Source organism: Cicer arietinum, chromosome 4 (genome assembly GCF_000331145.2).
Source record: "Cicer arietinum cultivar CDC Frontier isolate Library 1 chromosome 4, Cicar.CDCFrontier_v2.0, whole genome shotgun sequence".
Classification (NCBI taxonomy): domain Eukaryota; kingdom Viridiplantae; phylum Streptophyta; class Magnoliopsida; order Fabales; family Fabaceae; genus Cicer; species Cicer arietinum.
In genome coordinates, this window is record NC_021163.2 from 5,311,704 (window position 1) to 5,332,163 (window position 20,460).

Below are 20,460 nucleotides of genomic sequence, written 5' to 3' on the forward strand. Positions count from 1 at the left end.
TTATTTTGATCTATCTGACATTTTAGAAAATCTTATTTTATATATATTTTTAAATATATCAAAAATTGATATAGATTAACACGCTTAAATAATAAAAAATATTAATAAATTTATAATTTAATAAAAAATAAAAAATATAATTATATTTATATATATATACTAAAATAGATTGGACTAATCGATGTAAAAGACTTTCAGTGATTTATGGTATAATCTTTTTAATTAAATTGGCCATAGATTTTCGTGGGTGACCAATTTTGGTCCTTAATTAGAGCAGAGTTGACTATTACATTCGTTGTGCATAATGAAATCGAAACCAAATATAGTTTTTGCAAACCTTTTTTCATAACGTGTATCTCAATAAATTTGGCGACGACTTCGAATATAATAGGGGATGCCAAGTAACAAGTAAGTAGTAGTAGTAGCAGCATATTTATTACCATCTTTACCGCTGCTGTGTTTCCTACGTGCACGCACGTTTCAAAATCTATGTTACCACTAATTAATTTTCCCATACATACACAATAATTAATATTCATAGATTCGCAACATAACTAAGTGAGGCTATTAAAGTGTTACTATTATTATTTTGAGTGAAAATCTGATCGCAGCAGCATATGGAGATGGAGGTCGAGGTGATTCACTCATGGTCTGCTCCAAGATCTCTTAGCACCTCTCTTATGTATTCATTTTCTCAGGTATCATCATTTCTCTCTCTCTCTCTCTCTCTCATTTTCTTTTTCTTTTTCATTTCCTCTAATTCTTCTTTGGATTGTGTTTGTTTGGTTAACAAAACTTAACTTAGCGAGATGATATAGAAGTGCTTGATGAACCTCTTTATGCTAATTTCCTTCGAGACCCTGCTTTTGATAGACCCTACAGAGATCAACTACTCTCTAAAATGGTATTTATCCATCTATCTCTTTTCAAAAACCTATCAACTATTCATTCACTCATAAATCCTCCTTCTTTATTTTGCTCTTTCAATTAAAACAGGAATCTGATGGAAACAAGGTTGTTAATGATATTATATACGGTCCAGGATCCAAAAAGTATAGATTTTGCAAGGTAAATAATCAATTTATGTCCCACTTGTTCCTTTCATATGTCAATTTCTATTGTTTCTTAAAACACAAGTCTAGGGAATGGAGAAATAATCCAATCCAATCAAATGCCAATGCTTTGTTGCCAATTATTAGATTTCTGATATCTTTAACTACATCACTTATCATTATTACTTTGTTTCCTTCAGCATATGTCAAAACATAAGGTGCATAATTTGCCTGAGGATCTACTCAAGAAAGGGAAACATTTCATTTTGATAAGAAATCCACTTGACATACTGGTAACTCTTTATTTCGCATCTATTTCTGGTTTTTATCACTAAATTGGAATGGAAGTGCAGTGTATTATTTCCTATATGCTACTTCAATTCAATGGCTAATGATCTCATTGTGTGTCCTCCAGCCATCCTTTGACAAGGTTCTTCCCCCAACTTCCTTTGAGTTGGGTTTGGGGCAGCTTGTTGGTATATATGATGAACTCTGTGATATTGGAAAACCACCGCCTGTTATAGATGCCAAAGAACTTCAAAAAGATCCCGAGGTATTTGAGCTTTATGAACATGCTTGACTCTTATTACTTAATGAAGTATGAAAACAAGGTTATCTTGTGTTCATTGGAATGAGAAGAAAATAAATCCAAAGGGGAATCATAATAAGCCAAAATATGTAATTGCTTACCCATTCCCTCCAAAATGGAAACAATCGTGATTCTATCGCATCCATTGTTATCTCAATAACTGAAATGGTTTTTTTAAAAGTAAAAATTGGAAGAACAAATATATCCTTGCTATCACCCCCCAACAGCCATCATCACTGCCACCCCACCCCTAACACCATCCATTATCGTTGCGATTTATTAGCACCTGCACAGCCGCAGTCATCATGGTATATTTGTCAGCAACAAATTACAATAATAAACAGGTTTTTCTTACTAAGTGGTGTCCACTACTTGGATCAATTGACACCATCATAGGCATTACTTTCATAATCATAAATGTTCAATAAAGCTTGACTATAGATTGCCTAACACAACCTTCCTCTTCTATCTAAGTTTAAGTATAATGATTTTCGACAAGCACTACACAAGCAGAGTTGCCAGGGCTTTTGTCTCGATTATAAAATCATCATTTGTTGGCCAAGATAAAAGTTTTTGTCAAAATAAACTTGTACATATTAGATCATGTCTAACTGAATGACTGTTATTGTTATCTAGTTGTGGGGAGGGGGTGTGATAGCTAGGATATTTATAACACTTCTGCTATACATTGGTGTAATAGAATCAGACGACAATTTATACTGTCTATTAGTTTCTCTCTAGATCCTTTGTTTGACTATGAATATGAAATCTTTGAGTTGTACTGTTAACATGGATGTGTATGTCCCCAAAACCACATATAACATTCTAGTCTTCTAGATCAGAATACATTTTTTTTTTTTGAAAGATCATTTTTTTAATGAAACTCTATCAAAGCAATTCACCTTGTTCTTTCAACATGTCTTGGAAATTTTCTTTTTCTTTATGTCTAAATTGCTTTAAGTTTTATGTTTTTCTTGGTACATTAGATTGACTTGTATGAATTAAAAACCTAAATTCTGCTTTTAATCTTGCTTCAATTTGTGATCTTGTTAATTTTCAGGGTACTTTACGAGGTCTCTGTAATGATTTGGAGATTCCTTTTCAACCTGCAATGCTCAGGTATGTAGACTGTTCATTTTGCAAGTCCTGCCCTTGTGCTGCTATTTTTTCCTGTCTTTCTTTTTTGATATTTTCTTGCCTATTTTGATTTGAAGTTTTTGGAGAGATTTAGTCATTGAAAATTTTGTCAAAAGCATTCTCTAAGTTATAAATTTAGTGTACATAGAAATTGCGATAATGCAACAGTATTTATGCATACATGCGCAGAGAAGTGACTACTCAGCTTTTAAACTTGCCAGTTGGGAAGCAGGTCCAAAACCAATAGATGGCTTGTGGGCCCCTTGGTGGTACAAAAATGTACATAAATCTACTAGATTTGAGGTACAAAGCAAGAATCCTGAGGTATGCAGTTGCTTTGTGTGCAGCCTTCAGTTTAGTTCCGGTTGTAAGGAGTCCAGGCTATTATATTATTTGCAGTAACAACCAATATATTTTTCAATAGTTGTACCATTGTCCATAACTAGTATAGCTTAATCTTATAGCAGTTGGATACAAGGTTGATGTTTTATAGCTATCCCTCTGCCTTCTTTCCATGTAAAAGATTAGGTTCCATATATTTCCCTATTATTGGTTTGCGGAAATCCTGGCTGAGTTTATGCTGTGATGTTATTCCCTTTCAGCCACTTCCCCTTTCTCAATATAATTTGTTGGCGCGAACTCTGCCTCACTACAACATGCTCCGGAGCCATGTAAAGAAGAAGTTATCCATTCTGAGCTCTCCTTCACCTCCTCCCGACCTTCCAGTTCCTGCAAATGAGAAATTGGTTGCTTGGGTTGGTGATGAGATTGTGACACGTGAGAGTGCTAAGGTACTTATTTCACAACATTTCAAGGTTTCCTGTCAATAGAATAAGGCATGTAATTTATGTGGTTGAGCACACATTCTCATGATTTTAATTGTTTTCTGTGATATATCAGGTTTCTGTGTTTGACTCAGTTGTCCAAGGAGGTGACTCAGTTTGGGAGGGTCTTCGAGTGTATGATAAAAAGATATTTAAACTTGAGGAGCATCTAGATAGGTAGCGTCACAAACTTGAGAAATTGAAAGTTAATGTCTGATGCTGTCATTTTATCAATAATTATATAGCTGATTAGCTAACAAGCACAGATTGAAATATTGAATGTTATTCAGTTATGTATTTTGGTTTCATTTCCTATCAATTTTACCAAACTTATAAATTGGTAATTCATTATGTACTCATAATATGATTTTATTAATGTAATTGATTTTCTTAAATCTCGCCAGGATGTTTGATTCAGCTAAAGCATTGGCTTTTGAAAATGTACCAACTCGAGATGAGGTGAGTCTGAAGATGCCTTCTGTTATTCTATCATTAGTCACTCTGACCGATACCTCATTTTATACCTTGATGGGCTCTGTGTTTGATGTTTCCGCTGGATCTTACCAAGTGCTAAATTTAGTTGCCTCTAGTATTGTTTAGTTCTTCATAATTCATAGTGATGGGTATAGTTGTAACATATTGCAGATTAAGGAAGCTATTTTCAGAACCCTAATTAAGAATGGAATGTTTGACAATGCACACATCCGACTTTCTCTGACACGAGGAAAGAAGGTTTTATTCTCTCAGTCTCTTTGTTTCAATTATGTAATTGATTGCTAATAATTATAAAATTCTATTCGATCCTTCATTTGACATGGAAATTACCAGTATTATATAGTAATGGTAGAGGCTACAGGGTTTTAAGAACAGGTTACATGCAAACCAAAGACCTCAAAAACTGATTTCTTATTTATATATGCATTTAAATATACAGTCTTTATACATTATATTGACCTGAATCTTAATAATGATGTACATGCAAAGAGGGCATTAGAAACCTATTTAATATGAATTGTGTTTGTACGGTACTGGATGTTATTTTTTAAGAGATATGAAACTTATACCTGGTCTCTTGAGTAATCTTTTTCTGCCTGTATGGCTCATCAATGAAACCACGTAGATAGGCAATATGCTGAATGGTAGCTTACTGTTTCACTAGTGGTGACTATATTCTATACCATTTGCAACCAAAGTTATGGAATTGATAGAGACCCAAGTAGAGATCATAAGTAAAAAAGGGGATATTATGTAATAATGAGTGTGGTAAGGATATATGGTAAATAAAGAGCGAGGTAGGATGCTTAGTAGACAAGTTTGTTATTGCCTTAGTAATATAAATAGTGAGGTGAGTAAATTGTGAGGGGTATGCAAGAATATTTTCTGTTAGAAACCATTTGGTTTGGCTTAGAGAGAGAATTATCTTCTCTAAGAGGAGCTTAGCTCTGGGAGTAGGAATATCATTCTACTGTAATTTTCCCTTTTATAAATAATATACTGTTTTCATTATTCTGAATTTGTGAGTTCCATCAGAAACCATCAATCATATTTAATTCAGTTGGAAACCCCACCACTTACCAACTCTATGTTATCTTCTTTTCAAGGTTACTTCTGGGATGAGCCCCGCATTAAATCTGTATGGATGCACATTAATTGGTAACAACCTATCCTTCAGCAAATAACAATGATACTGGTTCGAAAATATTTATGTTCTTTCGATAATATGTGTATGTCAATGTGTTAGAAGTATTTAGCAAAGTTTTTGGATTAATCTAACAAAACATGTTCTATCATTTCCATTTGATCTTGGATCTACTGTACAATGTGATCTTCATACAGAGTGATATATTTATATATTATAGGAATTGAACGGAATGGAATGCTGGGAAGCATAGTGCTAACAAGGGCCTAAGTGTTGTAAAGTTGAGAATGTTACACAGAATGAATGGTCACACTACAAACATAAGATCCTAAGTGAATATATTAGTGAGAAAGTAGAAGTGGCACCCATTGAGGAAAATATGCTAGGATCAGGCCTAAGAAGGTTTGGACATGTCAGAAAACGTCTAATAAAAGCCCCACTCAAAAGAATTGATCAGATGAGGGATAACCTAATAGTTAGAGGTAGAGGAAAACTATGAAAAGCTCTAAGTGAAACCCTTAGAAATCTAGACTTAAATGGTCTCTGAAGATTTGGTTTCTTGACAAAACATAATTTCATCGTAAGATCCATGTACCAGAATCTAATTAGTGGTAAAAAAAACTTTTGTTGTTGTTGATTTACTGATTGCATGCATGCTTTATCATTCGAGACCATAAGAAGAAATACCATTCTCTTATTTGATTTGACATGATGGATTATCTAATTTAACTCTTGCAACTTGCAAGGCAATTTAAGTTACATCATGTTCTTTTAGGGATTTATGTAATTTTTTTATGATGGTTAATTGAGTCATTTAATGGACTTGGCATGCTAATAAGAGAAACAAGTTAAGCTTTTAAGTTTTAAACCTTAATTATTTCATGTCTCAACAATATGCTTTGCAAATGGACAGACAATATTATACTGAAATAGGTCCTTAATGAATTATGCAGTGCTTGCTGAATGGAAGCCCCCTGTTTATGATAATGAGCGCGGTATAGTTCTTGTAACTGCCACAACACGCCGTAACTCACCAAATGTAAGTTTCTTGTTTGTTTTTATTAAATAACTGTTAATTGTCAATTAATCATGAAGAAAGTAAAAGACAAAATACTTTCATATCTTATTACTACATCCCTAAGTTGTTTATATAGGAAAAGAAATTACAATAGTAATAATGACAAAATGATAAAATAAAAATAAACAGAATAATATAAAATAAAAGAGAATCAAATATGATTTCCCTTGATTCTTCAACAGATCAAATTAGTAATTCCTTTAAAAACAACATACATTAATATTATAATATTTCAAGACTCTTATTTTTTCTTTCAATATTTCTAGTTAATTTTTATTGATAAAGTTATAATTTTTAGTATGTAATTTGAATTTTTTTACCAGACGAGATAAAGAAACTACTGAGTTTCACTGATTAAAATATTAAAACCTACCATGAACCCGAATAACGTACCGACTATGTATTACCCTCCATGCACGCAATACTTCAAGAGTTGTGTATCGTGTACCCATACCACGTACCAAAGCAAATTGCAAACCAAGTGACTATGGACATGAACATTTGCCCAAGATTGGCCATACAATATATGATAAATCCGTGCACATATTTAGATTAGACGGATGAGAAATTAGCTTCAATATTGCTCTGTTGTTTAATTCCCATGCTTTAGCTTATGAAATTCTTTGATTTTCGTCATTAAGATAATTGTAATTGGCATGGTATTGCTTGTAATACAGATTTTAATCAATGAGATTAATTCAAAACCAACAAAGCTCCTGTTTGATTGACTTGCTCTTTTAGTCTGTCTAGTTGACTGCCTGTTACCCTATTTATTTTTTTGTTTTACCAGAATTTGGATTCAAAGATTCATCACAATAATCTCCTCAATAACATTCTAGCAAAGGTAATTTCCTATTCACCTCATGAAGTTTTACATATACTAGTGCAAAATGGATTACATTATGATTTATCATACGTACAGAAACACACATTGATGATTTATTACTGCTGAAGAAGTTGTAGTACATGACAGTGCTGTCAAATAGCGCTATAGCATAACGCAATTTGAACAAATCGATATTGTTTCGCGATACGTTATTTAATATAAAATATTGTCAAATAGCCGCTATAGCGGCCCTATAGCGCTGTAGCATAGTGAAATTTGAACAAATTGCTATTCTCTAATCCACAATTGACAGCACTGGAAAGTGAAAGTTTAACGAGTGCAACTATGATGAAACCATAGTTTTTTACATTTTTTTCATGTTAATATCCTGTCTTTCTGAATAATATTTCTTACAGCTTATCACAAAAATGTCATTATTTGGCCTGGTGCAGATAGAAGCCAATAATGCAAAAGCAGACGATGCAATCATGCTTGACAAAGATGGTTATGTATCTGAAACCAATGCAACAAATATCGTATGTCATGGACTTTGCCTCAACTGTTATAAGGGTCTTTGTTCTCTGTTTTGATAATTATATACTAGGGTAATTGCCAGGTAGCAGCGAGGTGGAGTTCAACTCCTAGACTGTTGATTTACACAATATTGATAATTTATATTGACGGCATATCAGTCAATTTAATGCATAGCTTATGTAAAATCATCCCCCTGCATAATGTAAAAGTACACAAAATATGGTCTATGTTCATTTTCCCAAATCGGTAGTAAAATCTTGTCAAATCTCGTTATTTTACAATTGAGAAGGATTATAAGATTTTCCTTTTTTGTTTCTTTTTGCACAAAGTTTTGCTAGCAACTGTTAGGTTCCTTAATAGAACTCAATAGCGAAAGGGAATTATTCGTCCCGATTTTGTATTGATTGAAAGAAAAAGATACATAAGAGCGAATACGCTCCTCCAATGGTATAAACCACTCAATTGCTAATTTTGTCCAAGATCCTTTCAAATGGGTGGGAGCCTTTATTTATAGGCTGATTATACAAGGGATAGAATCCAACTAACACTAACCACCTAACTATAAAACTGTAACTACTAACAACCTAACCATAAAACAAAAACATCATTATTTTCTATTGTTTTTCCTGTAATAAACCAATAAAGGTTTATTCCTGTTGGGGTTGATTGCAAGTCCCACATCCTTTAGTGTGGGAGAATAAGGAGAAGGCCAAGGCTATATATTGGATTTTAGTCATTTGTTTTCAAATGCACCAGTCAGCAATAGCACTTTAAGCTTGTATCTGAATTAGTTTAAATATTTGCTTTGTAAGAGTGTGGTTGTACTGGGGTGTCTGGGGTGTGAGTGAGAGAAGTCTATGTGTTGTAACAATTTTCACATAGTATTAATTCTCTGGTTGCCAGTTTAGGCAGCCGCCGTGGTTTTTTCTCCGGTTTTGGAGTTTTCACGTTATATTCTTGTGTTGTGATTGTGTCTTAATTTTTAATTTATGCTATTTTTCCCAACAACTGGTATCAAGAGTCAAGGTTCGGAGGTTCGGCAGGATAATTTTTCTTAGTATGCTCTGTGGTTGCAGCTTTGTCTGATCTTCCACATCAGAAAAGAATTATCCTTGGTATTGTTAGGGGAAAGGTGATACTGTGAAAGTGCTGTTTAGGGAGGTTCTGGCTAAGGAAAGACTTGGTATTTAAGCGTGTCTGTTGTGACCCACCTCTCTTTCCTGGGAACTTACCTGGTGCACAGTTTACAGTCTGCGTGCAGCTGCTATGTCTTATTCAAGTGTTATGAAGTTTGACATAGAGAAGTTTGATGGAAGAATCAACTTTGGCTTGTGGAAAGTACAAGTCAAGGATGTGCTTATACAATCAGGATTACACAAGATGTTGAAAGGAAACACTTCCAACATGGAGGACGACAAGTGGGAGGAACTAGATTTGAGAGCTGCAAGTGCAATTCGTCTGTGTTTGGCAAAGAATGTTCTTGCGAATGTGCAGAATCTGTCATCAGCCAAGCAACTCTGGGAGAAGCTTGAAGGGTTATATCAGGCTAAGGGCATCTCAAATCGGTTGTTGTTGAAAGAGCAATTCCACAATCTGCGCATGGATGAAGGTACGAAAATCTCTGATCATCTTAGTACTTTGAATAATATTGTCTCTGAGTTGGAATCTATCAAAGTTGAGATTGATGATGAAGATAAAGCGTTAAGGCTCATTTTGTCCCTTCCACCTTCCTATGTTCATCTTAAACCTGTTCTGATGTATGGGAAGGAAAGTTTGAGTTTTGAAGAAGTTGCAACTAAAATTATTTCTGAAGAAAGGAGAATGAAAAATGATGAAAGCACTTCATCAAGCTCAATGTTGCTGACTAGAAGTGGGGCTAATGGGAAGAAGATACATGCAAAGAATTTGGTGTGCTGGGAGTGTGGAAAGCCTGGGCATGTGAAGAGAAATTGTCCAGGTGGAGCAGTATCTGAAAAAGACTCTGAGACAAGTGCTGGCAAGGTCTCCCTTGTTTGGGGAGATGATGGTGATCTCATCTAGAAGATAAAGTTTGTCCTTATGGTATTTCTGCTATACCATGAAAAAGGACAAGTTATTGCTAGCGGATTCAGAACAACACACGGGCATTGGTTGGCATTGATGCAAGGTGTGTGGTGATGTGTCGATGGCTGAAGAACTTCCTGGAAGCCAACATGGGAGTTGCACCATTAATTTCAGCAAGGTTTCGACATGAGAAAATTCTTGGAATGGTTTAGTTCCAAGTGGAGAAAATTTTTGGAATGGTTTAGTTCCAAGTGAAGTGTACTTTTGATGGTGGAGTATGATTGTCGGTAAGACAATGGAAGCGGAAGTTGTAACTCTTACAATCAAGGTGGAGATTGTTGGGGTTGATTGCAAGTCTCACATCCTTTAGTGTGGGAGAATAAGGAGAAGGCCAAGGCTATATATTGGATTTTAGTCATTTGTTTTCAAATGCACCAGTCAGCAATAGCACTTTAAGCTTGTATCTGACTTAGTTTAAATATTTGCTTTGTAAGAGTGTGGTTGTACTGGGGTGTCTGGGGTGTGAGTGAGAGAAGTCTATGTGTTGTAACAATTTTCACATAGTATTAATTCTCTAGTTGCCGGTTTAGGCAGCGGCCGTGGTTTTTTCTCCGGTTTTGGAGTTTCCACGTTATATTCTTGTGTTGTGATTGTGACTTAATTTTTAATTTATGCTATTTTTCCCAACAATTCTTATTTACATCTTCATTATTCCTATCAATACCTTCCCCTTCAAGCTCAACCTTGTCCTCAAGGTTGAATTCCGGAAATTGATTTTGGATTGTATTAACATCTTCCCAGGTGGTCTCCTCTGCAGGCTTTTGCTGCCATTGAATTAGCACTTGTTGCACTTGTTCTCCCTGTTATTGTATGGTTCTTCTGCCCAATAACTGTGAAGGCGTATATGCAGGGTCCTGCCCATGTAAATCTGTAGGTAGGGCTGTTTCCACCTCATGTTTTTCCACCGCCAACTTTAATTGCGAAGCGTGGAAAACCGGATGAATGCGAGCCTCTGTTGGAAGTTGGAGTTTAAAGGCTGCTGTCCCAATTTGTTTTAACACCAAATAAGGACCATAATACTTAGCTGCTAGTTTAGGATGTAGTCGTGTTGGCATAGTAACCTGCCTGTGAGGTCTGATTTTTAAGTAAGCCCAATCTCCTTCTTTAATCTTGGTGGGTTTCCGGTGACGGTTCGCAAATTTGATCACTTGGCAGTCCCTTGAAAACTAGTATTATACCAATATTCTGCCCATGGTACCATGTCTGTCCAATTTTTTGGTTGTTCCGAACTAAAGCAACGCAAGTATGTTTCCAAGGTTCGGTTAAGTACCTCCGTTTGTCCGTCTGATTCAGGATGATAAGATGTACTCATTTTCAACGTAGTTCCTTGCAACCTGAAGAGCTCCCTCCAAAATTGACTCAAGAAGGTTGGATCTCTATCGCTTACTATAGAAGCTGGTATACCATGAAGCCTCACCACTTCCTTCACGAATATTTCAGCAATGGAGCGAGCCGAGTAAGGGTGCTTGATGAGAATAAAATGACCATATTTGCTGAGTCGATCCACCACCACTAACAGCGCGTCAAATCCCTTGGCCTTAGGCAAACTCACAATGAAGTCCATACTAATGTCTTCCCAGATTGCATTCGGAATCGGTAATGGTTGGAGCAGCCCCTCCGGAGATGATGCTTGATACTTACTTCGTTGGCAAATGTGGCATGCAGAAACATAGTCGTTGACTGTTGTTTTCATGCCAATCCAAAATAACGATTGAGCTAGTCGTCTATACGTGCGAAAGACCCCGGAATGACCTCCTATCGGAGAGGTATGAAACTCATGCAGCAACTTGGGTATCCAACTAGACTTTGGTGGCAGAACCAATCTCCCCTTGTAATACAACCTTCCATTTTCCAAAGTATAGTTGCCATGTGACTCTGGCTTCTCCTTCAAGTCTTCACATATTTTATTTAGCACAGGATCCTGCTTAACCTCTTCATCTATGAGGTTTATATCCTGCCAAAGGGGTCTAGTCACCACTTTTAATTCTAACTCTTCAGATTTTCTTGACAAGGCATCGGCAACTCTATCAACGCAAGTATGTTTCCAAGGTTCGGTTAAGTACCTCCGTTTGTCCGTCTGATTCAGGATGATAAGATGTACTCATTTTCAGCGTAGTTCCTTGCAACCTGAAGAGCTCCCTCCAGAATTGACTCAAGAAGGTCGGATCTCTATCGCTTACTATAAAAGCTGGTATACCATGAAGCCTCACCACTTCCTTCACGAATATTTCAGCAATGGAGCGAGCCGAGTAAGGGTGCTTGATGAGAATAAAATGACCATATTTGCTGAGTCGATCCACCACCACTAACAGCGCGTCAAATCCCTTGGCCTTAGGCAAACTCACAATGAAGTCCATACTAATGTCTTCCCAGATTGCATTCGGAATCGGTAATGGTTGGAGCAGCCCCTCCGGAGATGATGCTTGATACTTACTTCGTTGGCAAATGTGGCATGCAGAAACATAGTCGTTGACTGTTGTTTTCATGCCAATCCAAAATAACGATTGAGCTAGTCGTCTATACGTGCGAAAGACCCCGGAATGACCTCCTATCGGAGAGGTATGAAACTCATGCAGCAACTTGGGTATCCAACTAGACTTTGGTGGCAGAACCAATCTCCCCTTGTAATACAACCTTCCATTTTCCAAAGTATAGTTGCCATGTGACTCTGGCTTCTCCTTCAAGTCTTCACATATTTTATTTAGCATAGGATCCTGCTTAACCTCTTCAAATATTCTGGATAAGGAAGATGTTTAACGCCTCTATTTCGACTCTGCATGGTACCTCCAACCTGATTTGAGCCACTGTGTGATGCCCCATAACCATTCCTACCAGATTCTGTGGGTGCAACATTTTTTCCAGCCACCGGGTTGGCCCGAACCACACTCGACCTGGTTCCTTGGTAGCGCGACCCAATTTTCTTGCTGCGATTCCCATCGTACTCCATAGGATGCAATTCCCTGTGCGACTCTTCCACGTCTCTTGCCACCTCCATCGCTCGAACTAGAGTTCTTGGGTCATGGGGTCGAACAAGGCCGCGAAGCTCTTTGCGCAACCCATTCATGAAATAACCCAGAAGTTGTTCTTCGGGAACCGATTTCGCTCGAACTCGTGAATGAATTCATCCACACTTCCACGTTGTTTCAAACCTGCAAGATGTTCGAAGACAGACCTGCGATGCTCCCCTCCAAAACGATGTAAAAGTGCCTCGGAGAATCCTTCCCAAGTCGCACTCTTGTTTTTGTCTAACCAGAACGCGAACCAATGCAAGGCGTCACTCTCCATGCTAATATGCGCAAGATTTAATCTTTCTTCAGTTTTTATTTTCTGAATCATAAAGAACTTTCCAGCTCTGTTCAACCAACCAAAGGGATCGATTCCTTCAAAAGTGGGTAATTCCACTTTCTTTAACCACCAACGTGAGGCTGGATTTTCTTCCTCTTCTGATTCTTGCTCGGAATTCTTCACACTCTTCTCCGATTTTGAGCTCTCGGACGATTATTGGGTCTTTCTTTTTGCTACTATGATCAATTATTGCATTGCACTTCTCAATTCTGCCATGCCGTCCTTCAATTGTTCCATATTTGTTCGCATTCCAAGAAAGACTGTTTCATGCTCCCTGGTCCACTTTTCCATTGCTGTCATACGTGATTCCATGGTGCTTCCCATGGTTGTTGATGATCCGGCAGGTCGGACCAATTGTTAGGTTCCTTAATAGAACTCAATAGCGAAAGGGAATTTTTTGTCCCTGATTTTGTATTGATTGAAAGAAAAAGATACACAAGAGCGAATACACTCCTACAATGGTATAAACCACTCAATTGCTAATTTTGTCCAAGATCCTTTCAAATGGGTGGGAGCCTTTATTTATAGGCTGATTATACAAGGGATAGGATCCAACTAACACTAACCACCTAACTATAAAACAGTAACTACTAACAACCTAACCATAAAACAAATACATCATTATTTTCTATTGTTTTTCCTGTAATAAACCAATAAAGGTTTATTCCTATTTACATCTTCATTATTCCTATCAGCAACTGACAGTGACAGACTGCATGTACATTTCAACTAATATATTGCTCTATTTTATGTAGTTCATGGTAAAGAAAGGCCGTGTTTTGACACCACATGCTGATTACTGTCTTCCTGGCATTACTCGAGCAACTGTAAGTTGTGCAGACTCACTTTGTTTTTATACTATTTATGTTTCATGAGATAAATGTTTTGAGTTGGATCCCTGTTCTATTTCTTTAATATAATAAAAATATAATAACAGGTTTTCAATATGCATGACTGACATCTGGTTAAACTCTTAGAATTTGGAAATCTGAAGAATTAAAGGTGTTAGACAATATGTACTTTGATGGTGAAGGATCCAGGATTTGTAAACCACTTTAATATGAGTTCAATATGGTAAATGGTTTAGCTTGCTTTCAAAATGCAATGAGATTAAGATGTATTCAATTATTATTATTATTATTAGATTTTTGGCTTTAGGCCTAACTCAACCCCAAGATATAGCTCAAGAGGGGAGAATTACCCAAGTCATATAAGGAATAATTTGGCCATATTCAACATCCTATTTTATTTATTAGCAAGGGGCCCATTTTAGTGGATAAAACTAATTTTAAAGAAAAAAGAGTCAATAAGTGTATAATAAATTTAACTTTATACTTTCACTCAAAGGTGCCAAATTCCTTTTTTCTCAATGAGATTTGTTTATTAATGCATTTTATGTAGTGGAAATTATTATTATACTTTGGTACTTATGGAACTAAGTTGTTTCACAATTTAAGGTTATGGATCTTGTGGTGAAAGAGCAGTTTATTTTAGAAGAGCGAAGAATCAGCCTGTCAGAAGTGCATACTGCAGACGAGGTTCACCAATTATATATATTTTTCTCGAAATCTGTTAATTTAAAAATAAAAAAAAAATTCCATGAATAATATTTGTTGGTGACCTGTGGAAATGAGAAATATATAGCTAACTGGAGTATGTTTCATGAGTTTTTTGAACCATGCCATGAGATGTCACCGGCACAGGATTACATTTATTGTAGGATTGAAGTTCATTGAAAATAGTAATGTGTTACTATATTAATATCTTACTCCTATCACATTGACCTAATTAACTGCTTTCTGGTTTTCATATTCTATTTTGGAATGGTAGCAAAATTTAAGTTCACTCTAATATGAGATTCAGTGCTTTTATTTCCATTACATTATCATAATACGGATATGTTAAGATTCTGTTAACTTCTGCTATTTCCACTCATTATTGCTTATCTTCAATATCCAATTCTCCCTCTCTCTCTCTCCATGGGTTTGAATATTTAAAATTATGTCAAGTTATAACTATAAGGCTGCCTTGCAGGTATGGACAACAGGAACAATGGGAGAACTAAGCCCAGTAAGTGCCTTATACCTTGCTAATTTTTGTCTGAATTATGTAGCGACATGATATATTACTCGGTTTGAATTTTCCGTTCCTCCTAGTTTGTTCAAGGATTATTTTATTTACCTCATTTAGAATATTGATCAATTCCTTTACTTTATCAAATTCACAAAGGGAGGTTGTCATTGAATATATTTATTGGTATATATTACCATGATGATGACCAACTTCAGTGTCCAGTCAGCTAACATTTTGATTATGTGTTGCTAGCAAGTCCCATAGCCAATCGATTTCCCCGAATTTTATAAGTAAATTGGTTAAAAGTAAATGTAATTTATGTAGAAGTCTCACTAGTGGAAATCAATCTATGAATCTCAACGTGCATTTAATGATCTAAATGCTCGACCTCTTGAGAGCCTGAGGTCTCCATAGACTTGCAATGAAATGTAAATGATCTACTTCACATATCCAACTCAAGATTTTTTTGATGAAATGTCCAGCAATCCTTGACGAGTCCCTATCCCTTCTGAACTAGACAACCATGCCCGTAGTTTGAATTTTTACACTTGCTATTATCACAAAAACAGAATTTTTACGCACAATTAACATTTTCTTTTTTATCAACAAATGTTAGTATATTAGTTGTTATGTACTAAAATTTAAACTGATCCTTAAACTACTATTTCAACCCTTAGTCCAACCCAATCAAACTACCCAACCCCGCCAGATGTTCAATTAATTTGGCTTCTTGCAACGATTTAGTTGATTGTTATTTTCTCATATGATGTGCAAAAACTTTTGTATATCGCCTCCAGGTAGTGAAGGTTGATGGACGCACAATTGGTAATGGAAAAGTAGGGCCAATAACTAGAAAATTGCAAGTTGCTTATAAAAAGTTGACCGAACAGTCTGGTGTACCAATAGAGTTGGCCTGAGATCTCTACCTTGAGACTTGAAAGGTATGCAATACTTTTCTTGTGCTTTTAGCTGTGTGAAAAACTTCATACCACAATATTTGGACTTAATTTTCACAATCCCAATTTTCTTAAAATTCTTCTTCAACTATGCAGTTGGAACTTGGAAGTTAGTGAAAATGACTGATGTGCCACTGCTAATAATCTCAGCGTCTTCCTTTTCTCAATCTAGAATAAAATGTATTGCTTCGTATTGTACCTTTCGGTCCCAGATATTAGTGCATGAGTTCTTAGTTTATAAATGCAATTTGAAACAGCTTCCATTTTTATCAGTTTTTGTACTGCACTGATGCAGAAGGATCCCTATCTTCCTACTATGCCGTGTATCTAAATATAGTATTTCATCTGTTACTAGTATTTTTCTCACTCTAGATTTACATGTTAAAAATATATAAGAATGAATCGAGTGTTGAATTTGATTTTCATTACACTTTGAGCATCACACAATCACAAACAAAACAATAAAAAATCACAATGAGTAATGAAAATCGTACGTTGAGGAATAAAATTTCAAACTTCTTTTGTTCTTCAATTTTTATCTACACAAGTATGGCGAATTCTAGTAAGAACCACCACCACAGGTAGTTACTTCTATCACCAATTGTTGGATTTTTTTAGTTCTATTAGATCTTAGCATGTAACCTCCACACCAAATATAACTCTGTCCCTCTCTCACATTCTCGTTGATCAATGAAGTGAGACTAAATAAATATTTTTTTTGTTAATGATTATTTTTGATTGAATTGTTATCATTAACTATGTGAACCAAAATGAAAATTATCTTGATGAGCATAACTTTTGGAATACTATTTATTGCTAGTTCTGTAATTTTCTTTTAACATCTGTTTAGTCTCAATTGATTCTATCTAAGTTTAACAACTATAGTATAAACTATATCGTAATACTACTTTTAAAAATACTCGATGTGACTGAAAATTAAAATTAAACTTGTTATTCTCTCCTAAAAAGTTTTTTCCGAAGTCCATATTATTGCAGTGTGGAAAAGAATGTTTTAGGTCAGCTTCACCTCCAAAGTACTACATCATTTGTACTGTGATCCATCCCTATACATAATTCACGAAGGTAATAAAACATTCTTTGACTCAATCTTCTGTCGCCTTGCTCTACTTTATTCTGTACTACTAAGTATTGGCACATATAACTAAGGTGCAATATTAATGGGTCCTCTTATTATTTCCTTGTGTTGATTTGAGAATCGTATGTATTGGTGATATCAATCAATTAATCACCAGTGTTTCATGCCGGTCAACATTGGGTATATATAATATATTCACTATTATATCACTTTCGTTCCTTTCCCATGTAATTATTATGTTTTATACTTTCTCTTAGAGCTGCAATCCTACTATAATCTTCATGTTTAGATATAAGTAGCACTACTATAATCTTCATTTATACGAAAACTTTTTGAAATTATTTTACCTTACTTAAAAAGAAAACATTTAACGTATATTTAGTGCTTAAATGGTTTAATAATTGAATTTAAGTCATATACAATCACAACAATTAGATAGTTAAAGATATTTTACTACTTCTAAAAGTCATGTCCTAGTACAATATAAACTGTACATAACAATTAAACTTTTAATAATTTACCTTATTTAAAAAAATGCTTGGTTTTCTATATTGATTGATGTATTGAATGTCTCACAATTTCTTATTTTTCATACATTAAGATATTTGGAAAAATATTTAGTGTAACAATAAATAATATACTTATTTTCCTTAAGTCCTAATTCAATTGATAAATACCGATATATTATTAAGTTGAACATATTTCAAGTTCGAAATCGGAACCTCAGTTGAGTGTGTAAGTTTCTAGTATTATTTAGGTAAAATACATCCCACAATGCTTTAAGTTACACGAAAATAATATGTTAATTTTTTTTTTTTTGTAATAAGTTAGTCATTTATCTTTCTTTTGGTGTCAAATTCATCATTTATGTTTGTAAATATTTGCATCAATGATCTCAATTTCAAACAAGCAAAAGTAAAATCCAAAATTCTCCTAATTTTTTCAATAAACTCATGTAATTCTTAAGATATTTTGATTGTAATAATCATACTAACATAAATCTTCAATCAACTTTTAAAAAATGATTAAACAAGAGAGAATTCGAGTGAGATACGTTTTAAGGTTTTTGAAATTATATGCGATTTTTTTTCTAATATACATCATAAAATCACATGAAAATATATTGTGTTATTTAATATGATAGCAAAATTCATAGTTAAGTTTCAAAAGTCTCTAAGTAAAAATGACTGAAATGGAGTTAAGACTAAAATTAGTTCAACATTGTAAATTAATTGATTAATATGATATTTTGGTCTAATTTAAAAGACTAAATGATATATTTTACCTATTATTTATCATTTCGTTTAGTTATTGGTTTTGATTATAATTATTAGGAGGAGAGAGAGTAAGCATAGAAATAATGCAAGAGAGAGAGAGGATAGGGATGTATACAAACGCCATATTCCCCACAGAAGAGAACAAGAAGGTTAAAACAAACAGGTGTATTGAGAGTTGGAATCTTCTGAACTACAATCCAGGACCTTATTCAACAATCGATGAATGAATGAATCTATACTATTTTATTTTATAATATGATATATCTCATATTTTGCTCAGCTGTACACGCGGACGCTATGACCCTTGTTGTCAAATCTCACATTAAAAATTGGGAAATGAGACGCTGAAAAATAAAACGGTAAGGGATCAAAAACATGTTATAGTAGTTTAGATAAATGTGTCACCTTATTTTAGAGAATTTTAAAAATAGAAAATATTTGAAGAACTTTTTTAGACTTTTCAAGTTCTTCATTTTAGGAAAATTTTATTATAAAGAAAAACAAACCTAAGTTAAGGGAATTATTCTTGTTCACTTTTTTAAAGTATATTCTCATTCCTTTCTAAACTTTTAAATCGACTCTAAATTAACATGTTATTAGTTGTGTGTGTGAAGTACTTCGCACTATTTAGCAATGACTAATTCTCATTGAAGAATCTACTGAACAAACAAATTAATGGATTGTTTTTTTAAATCAATTTTTTTTCTACAAGTGATTTACTTAAATCTCTAACGCATATCAAATTTTTGTGTATAGAATAAGTAGATCAATGAAGAAAAGAAAAAAAACAGCAAATTACTCTAATTGCTTGCTCAAATCACTCAATTATACATCTCCATATGATAGTTGAACTCAAAATTTAGTACTAATAGTTAATAGTTAATAGTTAATTTGCATGCATATATAACTTTATTCTTGGAGATACTCAATAACCCCACCACCTTTTAAACATAGGGATCCGAGCTTACTATAGTGTAGTACTTTTATGAGTCCATAATTTTCCAATGTGCTAAAATGAGTATATTAATGCTTAAAAATCAATCAAATAGTATTTGAAAATATAAATTAATAACTCTTATTACCCTTCAATTGACACAATAATTCGACCGTGGAACCAATAACAATCAAATCAATATTCAATCAATAATAAATAAGATAAGAACTATTAATTTATAATTTTGATCAACATTTCAAAAAGTTTTAAATGACATCCACTTAAAATTTGTCATAAAAATAATTATAGACACGAAAAAATTGAAAATTCTTGTATATAATAGACACATGTACACTCAAAGACATGCATGCATAAAAAAAATGTCTAAGTAAATTTGATAATGATGATAGGGTGGACTCTTTTTTTGTTGTTGTGTGTGAAAAATGATTCAGAGAGAAAGCTTTATCTCTTTTGAAACTGTTCTCCGCAGCTTTCCCCTGCAACACAAACCTATTTAGTACACACTACAGACTAGGTGTGTCCTCCTTTGACAGTTACAGACCTTTCTCTACTACAAGTCCACAACAGAATAATATAACACAAGACTTTTATTTGTTATACTTTCTTTTAATCAAATTTTACACAAATAACTTAACATCCAATCTTTAGAAGATAAGCTTTCATTATACTCTACCTCAAGTTGGACAATAATTTTTATATTATTGGAAAACATAGAATCAATTATGGAAACAGATCCTCTGCAGTGAAATTTTTCTACTGTGGAATCACAACCACTAATTTATCTCAACTGGTCAAAGTCATTGAAAAATGATTAAATGATGAGTAATTCTATTAGGGGTGAAAATTACACGGGAGAGAATTTCGTCTCGTATATGATGAGATACATATTTGTCATTGATCAATATTAAATTTAATGAATTGGAATATAGAGTCAAGACTAATTGAGGGAGATTTTTTGGTTTTATGGTTTGTTAGC

At 34.3% G+C, this 20,460-nt stretch overlaps 1 protein-coding gene across 4 annotated transcripts; it reads left to right on the top strand.

Moving 5' to 3' along the window:
• The first annotated feature begins 364 nt into the window (after window positions 1–364).
• Window positions 365–16,581, top strand: LOC101508851 (branched-chain-amino-acid aminotransferase-like protein 1-like). Of its 4 annotated transcripts, XM_012714398.3 has the most exons (21): window positions 365–408; window positions 612–698; window positions 806–904; window positions 997–1,068; window positions 1,253–1,345; window positions 1,468–1,605; window positions 2,702–2,760; window positions 3,000–3,102; window positions 3,381–3,569; window positions 3,679–3,779; window positions 4,007–4,061; window positions 4,248–4,334; window positions 5,204–5,255; window positions 6,195–6,280; window positions 7,110–7,163; window positions 7,598–7,681; window positions 13,883–13,954; window positions 14,585–14,665; window positions 15,162–15,197; window positions 15,998–16,141; window positions 16,253–16,581. In XM_012714398.3, exons 2-20 carry the CDS (start codon window positions 618–620, stop codon window positions 16,115–16,117), a joined length of 1,662 nt encoding a protein of 553 aa, XP_012569852.1. In that variant the 5' UTR covers window positions 365–408; window positions 612–617; the 3' UTR covers window positions 16,118–16,141; window positions 16,253–16,581.
• Window positions 16,582–20,460: the final 3,879 nt, after the last annotated feature.

What these genes read in the sequence shown, in the direction of transcription:
- LOC101508851 (XM_012714398.3), top strand. Translation starts at nt 618, where the DNA reads ATGGAGATGGAGGTCGAGGTGATTCACTCATGGTCTGCTCCAAGATCT. An exon ending in TTTCAACCTGCAATGCTCAG is followed by an intron (nt 2,761 to 2,999) that starts GTATGTAGACTG and finishes TAAACTTGCCAG; the next exon opens with TTGGGAAGCAGGTCCAAAAC. An exon ending in CTCTGACACGAGGAAAGAAG is followed by an intron (nt 4,335 to 5,203) that starts GTTTTATTCTCT and finishes CTTCTTTTCAAG; the next exon opens with GTTACTTCTGGGATGAGCCC.